Below are 8,899 nucleotides of genomic sequence, written 5' to 3'. Positions count from 1 at the left end.
ATCTTTTTAAACCGTTCATCTTCTATCTCACCCCGCTTCAGTGTTTGTTGCCGATACGTCTAGAAATTCAAAGTAAAAAATACATGTGCTAACTGAAGACATTCTTTTGTTGTCGAAGGAAATATGTATGTGAAAATCTCAGGTTTTCTGCACCAGTTTTGGTTCATAGATGTCTTCTATGAATTGATTTAATTTTTGCACACCAGGTGTTTGATAAATTGTTTCAGCTGTTCTGCACAACAAGTGTTTGTCATTTTACCCGCATGAAAGTAATACTTTATGATTTTATATGAAAATACACCCAATTCATCGTATATGATTTACTAGCAACAAACCAGCAAGTTAATCCTCTTCAAAATTCAAATCGATATATATATATATATATATATATATATATATATATATATATATATATATATATATATATATATATATATATATATATATATTATTGTAAAATAATGGTTAAATCTTTTAAAATAAAAAATATATATGTTTACATCAAGGGATCGAATAAATAATCAGATTCCAACCACTTCACTTAAACGTTACTCCAAAGTCTCTCTCACTTAAAAAGATTCCCTCTTTCCGATCGCTTCATCGGAACGGAATCGCATAATCCGGCGCCAGTATGTCCACAGACTTCCAATCCATTCCACTCATCGGTAAATTTCTCATATCATTTTGGCGAAAATTTAAAACCTAGGATCGCTATTTCACTATAGCCTTTTGTCGTTATACTACTCAATCAATACAATAATTGCAATAATCTAAGGTTGAAGAAACATCAGGAAGTTCCGATTTGTATTCACTCGATTTAGAAGTTCATCTTCTCTTCTTCGTCGTCATATATATTTCTTGAATAAAAAACGTCGTGTAGTGAAAATTTTAGGTGTTTCTAGAGTTGCGTTATCCAAGCTATTGTTGTAAATCTATGTTGATTTCGAATTCAAGAACCAATTTGCTTCAATCGATCGCTTTAATTGCAATGTTTCTTAAGAATATTTGTTAGGAATTATTAATTGGCTTGATAATTGATATGTTGTGTTTGGTTTTCCTTGTATTTGTGAGGCAGATATTAGTCCTCTTGTGGCCAAGTGTGATGATCCAAATGTAGCCCAAGACAAAGATGTTGCAGAAGTTGTTAGACTTCTAGATCAAGCTTGTAGAGAAGCTGGATTCTTTTACGTGGTATTTAATGCTAACCTATCTTTCTTTAACCCTTTTGATGTGACAAAGCATGTTGTACTCCGTTCACGACATTGATCGTGACTGTAATTGTCTGACGACATTCATTGACAGATTGATTGTGACTGTGTCTGTGACTGTAATTGGGACGACATTGATTGACAGATTGATTGTGACTGTGAATGAGATAGTATAACGATATTATACTGTGATTGTGACTGATGTTAATAGATATAATTGAACAGAAAGGACATGGTATACCGGACTCTCTTATCAAAGAGGTTAGAGAAATAACACACAAGTATTTTGGTCAACCTTACGAGGAGAAACTCAAGATCAAATTATCCGACAAAACCGGATACAGGTTTCTCCAAATCAAATCAACATCTTCACTTAACAGTATTTATTAAAAAAAATACATCCACATTCGACAATCATTCTTATTATTTTTTTTTTTAAAAAAAAAACATAGGGGATACCAAAGAGTTGGTGAAAATATCACTAAAGGCATACCCGATAGACACGAAGCCATTGATGTAAGTTCCTCCATATTTTTACCTCCAAACCATTTTTATCCCTCTCTTATAACACGTTTTCTAACAGTGTTATAGTGAACTAAAGAAAGGGATGTATGGAGGTCTTGGTGACCCATTAGTAGGAATCAATAAATGGTATGTAAAGCTTTTATTTCATTAACAAAAGAACCATTAACAAAAGCTTTTATTTCATTAACAAGGTTGTATTTAAATGCACATTTTTTTTTCTTTTAAATTTCTCAAAAGGCCATCTGATCCTCGGAGGTTTAAGGAAGTGATGGAGGAGTATCTTGCCCTTTGCACAGGTATGTTAATCGTTGTGTTTACAAAGTAGGATTATTCGAATGGTTTTATGTAAACAAAAACAAATATTTTTCTTGTTTTTTGGTAGAATTATCAAGAAAAATCATGAGAGGGATTGCTCTTGCACTTGGCGGATCAGTCGATGAATTTGAAGGCAAAATTGCGGGTGATCCATTTTGGGTGTTTCGTATTATTGGTTACCCTGGTTCCTTGTCAACAACTGATGAAGGTTTGCCAAAAAATGATGTTGGATGGTAATTTACCTTTACATTTTTTATTTTTATTTTTTTAAATTAAGAGTAAATTACTGAAATCGTCCTTATGATTTGATCAAAATTGCATGTTTGGTCCCTAACTTTCTTTTTGCACTCGGATCGTCTCTGTGGTTTGATTTTGTTGCGCTTTTCGTCTCTTACATACATAAACTTAGGGACCAAACGTGTAATTTTGACCAAACCATTGGGACGAAAAACGCAACAATATCAAACCACAAAGACAATCCGAGTGCCAAAAGAAAGTTAGAGACCAGACATGCAATTTTGACAAAACCATAGGACGATTTCAGTAATTTACTCTTAAATTAATAATTTGGTGGTATCATTTTACATATCTTTTTTCTTGCTATGTTTTCATGATTCGTCTCTTTTCAAAATAAATCCAGTGGAGCTCACACCGATTACGGTACATTTCTCAAACTCAAACTTACAAGGGTATTTACGTCTTTTGAACATACAAGAGATTGTGACTTGTGAGTCAGTGTCTATGTCCAGTCTAGTCCAATGCAAGTCAAACACAGTATAAGACTCAAGACTATATGTTGTGTTCTGTCTTGTCTTGTTTTGTCCTGTCCTTACAAAGCAGAAGCTATGATGCGATGTTTCAGGGCTATTGACGTTGGTTAACCAGGACGACGACAAAACCGCCCTTCAGGTATCTATTTGTTACATTCTCAAAATATCATACGATAAAAAATGTAAAATATTTTTTATTTTAAGCATTTTTAGTATAATGCTAATTTGCAATTACTTGATTTGCGAAGGTGAGAAATGTTTCAGGTGAATGGATATCAGCAGTTCCCATTCCGGGAACATTTGTATGCAATATTGGCGACATGCTTAAGGTCTGTATATATAATTACAAAAAAATAACAACATATTTTCATTTATAATCCTCTAAAAAGTCGATTAATTACAGATTTTGACAAATGGTGTATATGAATCAACATTGCATCGAGTGATTAACAATTCCCCAAAATACAGAGTTTGTGTGGCATATTTTTATGAGGTTAGTTAATCCCTCTGTTTTTACCTTTTACGCATGTAATTTTTTATTTTAATTTTATTATTGATTGATATTGTTGTCATTAAGCAGCCAAACTTCAATGCTTCAATAAGGCCATTGGAAATGTGTGTAAAGAAAAGTGGTGGAGAGAACAAGTTTGAAGCAGCTGTTTATGGAGAGCATTTAGTTAGTAAAGTTCTGACTAATTTTACATATTAATTAATATGTATATTTTGATTCAAATATTGTTTGCTAATTGTATATTACTATATTAGTAGCTGTAAGTTGCCTCATCTTGAACCTATAATTTCAACAGTCATCCCATCATATGAAGCATTAAAGACAATGATTTGTAAATGCAATCATGTGGATAATCCCATAACTTAATGAATAAGTTTAGCTATTACACTTTTGATAATCAATATTTTCAAAAAAAAAAAAAAAACTTGTTCTCAATCGATATAAAAGTTAAAGCATTTAATCTCTCTTCATAGCCAAGTGCAAATAAAATTTTAAAAGCTTTAGTTTTCAAAAGCTTATTTTTGTTGATGCAATTATAATAGGAACAATCAACAATATTCTGTACACAGAAAACAAACCAGATAAATGTCATTTTTAAGAAATTTAGTATTGTGTTTGTTGTATTATGTTTAACCGGTAAATACTACAATTCCAATTTGTTGAATAAATCAACATCGATGTCTAAGATATAACCATTTTCCAACCTATTTCCAAGATTTTTTACGACTTGCCTTTAACTCAGTATTATACTATTATTCAGCGAGTTCAACTTTTCTGTTGTGGATAAGAAACCAAAATTGTTTCATATTGTTTGTATTATTCAAACATTCGCTCCAATTAACCACTAGTTTGATGAAATATATATATACACAAAAAAATTTGTACACAAAATATTGAATCTTGGAACATATTTTTATTTTTCTTTGGATATAGATAATTTCATTAAATTATTAGTAGATTTTAGAATTTCTGATTAGATTTTGATTTTTTGACTTTCTTTGATTTTTTTCAAATTCAAATGACTTCAAGATTGGAAGCAAATTCTACAGTGTGCATATAAGAAATCGACGGCAAATTCTACAGTGTGATCAGTTACTCTTTTAAATATCGTTAAAAATTTTAGTACAAGAGCTAGTATAGAAAATGTCCCACATAAATAGAAGTTAATAACGAACCAATAATTGTTTTTTTTTTTTTATAAACAAAGATGCAATACGAAAATAAACTTCACGTTATCTGAAAAACATTATTTCAAATATTATGCTTTAAGAAATTTCTTTTTTGGAAAAAATATTATACATTATGAAAAAATAATATGCAAAGAACCAATACCTATAGAATCAACTCGTATGATAAATATACAACAATTAAGAAACTGGATGCAACATATTAAAGAAATAGATAGACCAAAAATAACATATTCAAGTAATTCTAAAAAACACTTTCAGTGATCTAGATACTCCTATAGACATAAAAACAAGAGTCGATAGAATAATTGATAAACAAGAAAGTATAATTGCTAAAGGAAAATGAAATCTTAAAGAACGAAAAAAAAAAAAAAATTTAATATAAATATTCAACTCAGATTAAACTTAAGAAATAAAAATCTAGGTAATAGTATTATAGTAAGATATAAATTACTAAGAAACAATTTTTTTGCTAAAAGAAAATCATCCTTTCACAATAACATATCAAATAAATTATGCTTTATCAAATATATTCAGATTCATTTTCTTAATTACTAACAATTATTGATTCATTGTTAACTTCTTCTAATGTGGACACTTTCAAGAGCAATTTCATGAAACTACGCGAGTATGGCTTGATACTTGATATTTTTAGAGTGTTTTTTGAATAATGGATACAAAGATTATAAGATAAAATCTATTAATCAGAAGAAAGACTTCAACAAAGATTTTTAAAGATTAGAACTCTAAATTTTCATTCAAATGTAGGATGATTTTATATGGATCAAATAACCCTTATTTATACACCAAGAAAAGGCTTACATGATTCCCATGATATTAAGGATTAAAGACAATGATTTGTAAATGCAATCATGTGAACAATCAATAACAGAATAACTTAATGAATAAGTTCAGATATTAATAGAAGGGCTCATTACAATAAAAGGCAAGAAGATATGTTCAGTGAGTTAGCTAAAAAAGCTATTTTTTTCACTAAATTCATGAGAAGTTATGGAAGGTGTTTACCTGGTTTATAATATATTAGATGCATCTGTTAACTCTGTAGGCATTAAGCTTGCACTCCATGTTCATCTTTAGATACAGTTTCTAAACAGCTTCCCTCATAAACAGGTCTCATAACACCAAGATCTTGAAGTCGTTTCACCATACCATACAAAAACTCAAAGCTCAGCTTCGATTGTTTGTTAAAATCCTCCCTTACATGTGGATGAACCCTAAACCACTCCCCTAACATCTTATGAACATGAGATCGAATCATTCTCCAAGGCACAGGATATTTTTCACAAAGCTTCAAATATTCAACCACTAATTCACCTTGATCGACCTTTCTGGATGCAGAAAAGAGATCTGGATTTTCAAGAAGTGATTCTGCTGAAAGGACTCCATCAGCACCAGTGTAATCCAAGCAATTTTGAACATCATCCATGTCACGGATGTTTCCATTTGCAAGGACTGGGATCCCGAGAGCTTTTTTAACTGCTTTAATGGCGTCCCAATTTGCTCTGATTTTTTTCCCGTCTTTTTCTTCTTTAGTGCGACCATGGACTGCGAGAAGAGAGCAGCCTGCATCTTCTAACATTTTTGCGTAGTTTAATGTGTCTTGTAACTCTGGGAAGATTCGGATCTTGCAGGAAACAGGAACAGTGAGATTTTGAGATAGTTTTTCCACTAAGGATTTCACGATAGGAAGTTTATCCATTAGGAATGCTCCATAGTTTCCCCTTCTTGCAATACGCTGAGGACACCTTCATCGAAATCACCAAAATGGAATCAATTTTCGTAAGTGAAAGTTAAAATCTGAGAACAAAATTGCTGTAAGTTTACCCCAAATTGATGTCGACATAATCACAATAAGCTTCAACTCTTCGTGCTGCTTCTAGCAAAGTGTCTGGATCGTTGGCGCAAAATTGGACAAACAACGGCCGATCTTCCTGAAATTTTGAGAGATTATACGTTTTCTGGAGAGATTTGATTTGATTTAGATGTAGAAATGTACCTTGCAGGTGGTGAATTCTTGAGAGCGATACTTTTCGTTCTCGGAGAATATACGAGAGTGGAGCATAGGAGTATAAGCAGCTTCAGCTCCGTGGTTTCTACAAAGGATTCGAAAAGGTAGCTCTGAGTTATCCACCATTGGCGCGACAATAAGCTTAGGCTCACCGAGTTTCTTCCAATGCGACCAAGCTCTCTCAATCCGAGCCTCTCGAGTTAAGTATCCATTTGAACTACTAACTAAAAACAATGATTCGTGGTTTAATGGTGGTGAAGCGGAGGTGTCAGCGGATTCGGAGCAGAGGTGGTCGTCTTCTCTGTCTGCGACAGCCATTGTGTTGGGGGCTGAAGTTAGGGTTTGAGTGAGAGTAGAGAAGGTCATGAGTGCGGTGTTGTTTGGCTTGAAAGATAGGTGGTGGAGCTCGAGTTTGGCGAAGAGATTGAAGTTGACGGCGGAGGATTTGAATCTCATTAGGAGAATGAGGCGACGGGAAGGGAAGAGCCGCCCATCGCCACCGGCAACCGCCAACGAGTTTTGGAGGCAAAAAGGGTGCGGCGGAACCGTTGGGGTCAGTTTAAGTTTAACTGTTTAAGTTTAGGGACTCAGGCCCAGCCCAATCAAATTTAAAACTGAAATTAAAACAAAACTGGCTGTCACAAAATCACCTCTATTTTTTTTCTTTGCTCAATTTTTTCTGATTTATATATTTGTTTCTTTTTTAAAGTTGTCAGAAATATGTTTCCTTTCGTAACACTTTTTCCTTGAATCTTCTTTAAACATTTCTGATTTGTTCTCTGTATTATCAAACAAGTCAGTATTCAACAAAATCGTCGACAACGGGATTCATTTGAGTATTGAAGATGTGTTTCACCAAATCAGCACGAAGGTTGTTGTGTCCAACCTTGTCGTATACTTCCGCTTTGTTCGTCATGTACATTTCCGACCCAATACCAACTCTTTCGACATCAGGTAAATTCACATTCTCATTGTAGCGGCAAATCATCTTCCCCTCATCTTCTAAAATCATATTATGCAATGAGTCGTTCACAAGTTGGTTGTGGTCAGCTTCATGATTTCTTCGTAAAAGATGATTTTTTTTGTTGTTGGGTGCGAACTTTCGCCTTCATTTTCTTGCAAATAAGCAAGTGTTGTGCGCATAACGTCCCCGATAAGTCTTGTTTCCCGCAACGCCAACGTATCAAACGAAGTGGACGAAGAAGAAGACATTTTGAAATAAATTTTTTGTAAAGTCTAGAGAGAGTTTTATGTTTGTTGGTTATTTTGAAATGAGAATTGAATTTTAATTTATAGGAAAATTGAAAGGAAAAAGAAAACCAACGACTACATTTCAACGGCCAAAACAAAAAGAGGGTGCGGCAAAATTGTGATTCGCGGCAAGCATACCACACTTTTTAATTGTGGGTTGGTGCGGTGTTTACCGCACACCGGATTATACCGCAGTGTGTGGTACACTGCACACTACTCGGTCTAAACATGCTGTTTGTCCCTTGCTCTTTTGCTTAAAAGACGAATTTTCCCTTTTGCAAAGTATTTAATCCAACCTTTTTTTTCTTCTTGTTTTTACTTATATATCACTCTTCCTCCATTGAATGATGCGGTCGAAATGCTAATTAACTTGTTGATACTCCTAATAACTTTTTGATTATCTTATTCATAGTTCTAGTAACTTTTTTGATCATTGAAATGATAAAAAAAATGGCATTACAGACAAAATGAATATATTATACATGTTAAGATATAGTAGTAAGTCTACTAATTTACCAAAAAGTTAGCAAACAACATTGATTCTTTCGGACTTCAAGTTGGAATTATGTTTGATTTTCTTAGAATATTTTCAAAAAGCATTGCATTTGTGTTTATCTAATTTCATAAATGCATGTTAGAAGTATTTATTTATATATTACTTTGAAATTGAATTATTTTGTTTTCTCTGGTTTTTTAAATGACAATATCTTTTACTTTAGTCAATTTGATTATAAATGATAGAACACTAGCTTTGAAATTGAATTATTATTTCTAAAACTAAGTTTTTTTATTGGCATTTGTAATCGGTGCTCCTTGTTATGGATTATTTTTGCATAAATATATGCATTTTAAATAGATTTATGAGTAATTCATATCATTATATGTGTTAGTTGTTGTTAAGGATAGGGCATCATTAAACGTTTTTGCCCATGGCATTGAAAACCTTAGGACCGGTCTTGATCAAAGGTTGTAAAATATTCGGCGATAGCTAGTCGTTCGACTTGGGTCATGAGATTAATCGATGTAGACGAAGATTAATTGAGGATTAATTGAACACCTAAACTATAAAATTATTTATTTAAAAAACAAATAAATATTATCAA

General features: G+C 32.6%; 2 protein-coding genes across 4 annotated transcripts; one reads left to right on the top strand and one right to left on the bottom strand.

The window, feature by feature from the left end:
• The first annotated feature begins 528 nt into the window (after positions 1 to 528).
• LOC111911624 (probable 2-oxoglutarate-dependent dioxygenase At3g50210) lies at positions 529 to 3,654 on the top strand. 3 transcript variants are annotated; one of them, XM_023907382.3, is made up of 12 exons: positions 529 to 665; positions 1,076 to 1,191; positions 1,434 to 1,552; positions 1,661 to 1,724; positions 1,792 to 1,859; positions 1,971 to 2,029; positions 2,116 to 2,281; positions 2,689 to 2,708; positions 2,911 to 2,957; positions 3,067 to 3,147; positions 3,222 to 3,311; positions 3,399 to 3,654. In XM_023907382.3, the coding sequence occupies exons 1-12, from the start codon at positions 632 to 634 to the stop codon at positions 3,525 to 3,527; spliced, it is 993 nt and encodes a 330-aa protein (XP_023763150.1). In that variant the 5' UTR covers positions 529 to 631; the 3' UTR covers positions 3,528 to 3,654. The 3 variants fall into 3 exon arrangements, with proteins under 3 accessions (XP_023763150.1, XP_023763149.1, XP_042756229.1); XM_023907381.3 differs by having other exon boundaries at positions 3,396 to 3,654; XM_042900295.2 differs by lacking the exon at positions 2,911 to 2,957 and having other exon boundaries at positions 2,689 to 2,737; positions 3,396 to 3,654.
• Positions 3,655 to 5,391: 1,737 nt separating this feature from the next.
• On the bottom strand, positions 5,392 to 7,128 carry LOC111911622 (uncharacterized). The gene is made up of 3 exons (XM_023907380.3): positions 6,534 to 7,128; positions 6,362 to 6,468; positions 5,392 to 6,282 (listed from the first exon to the last, which is right to left on the bottom strand). The coding sequence occupies exons 1-3, from the start codon at positions 6,999 to 7,001 to the stop codon at positions 5,586 to 5,588; spliced, it is 1,272 nt and encodes a 423-aa protein (XP_023763148.1). The 5' UTR covers positions 7,002 to 7,128; the 3' UTR covers positions 5,392 to 5,585.
• Between the last annotated feature and the right edge of the window lie 1,771 nt (positions 7,129 to 8,899).

Source organism: Lactuca sativa, chromosome 3 (assembly GCF_002870075.4).
Source record: "Lactuca sativa cultivar Salinas chromosome 3, Lsat_Salinas_v11, whole genome shotgun sequence".
Taxonomy (NCBI): Eukaryota; Viridiplantae; Streptophyta; class Magnoliopsida; order Asterales; family Asteraceae; genus Lactuca; species Lactuca sativa.
Note: the sequence above shows the minus strand (reverse complement) of the source record. Positions and strands in the feature narration are given on the sequence as shown.

Excerpts from the sequence above, each read along its gene's own strand:
- LOC111911624 (XM_023907381.3), top strand. The coding sequence starts at position 632 with ATGTCCACAGACTTCCAATCCATTCCACTCATCG. Across the intron at positions 3,148-3,221 it reads ATATTGGCGACATGCTTAAG|ATTTTGACAAATGGTGTATA; the intron begins GTCTGTATATAT and ends GATTAATTACAG. Across the intron at positions 3,312-3,395 it reads GTGTGGCATATTTTTATGAG|CAGCCAAACTTCAATGCTTC; the intron begins GTTAGTTAATCC and ends GTTGTCATTAAG.
- LOC111911622 (XM_023907380.3), bottom strand. The coding sequence starts at position 7,001 with ATGAGATTCAAATCCTCCGCCGTCAACTTCAATCTCTTCGCCAAACTC. Across the intron at positions 6,469-6,533 it reads AAGAATTCACCACCTGCAAG|GAAGATCGGCCGTTGTTTGT; the intron begins GTACATTTCTAC and ends TCAAAATTTCAG. Across the intron at positions 6,283-6,361 it reads TATGTCGACATCAATTTGGG|GTGTCCTCAGCGTATTGCAA; the intron begins GTAAACTTACAG and ends ATTTCGATGAAG.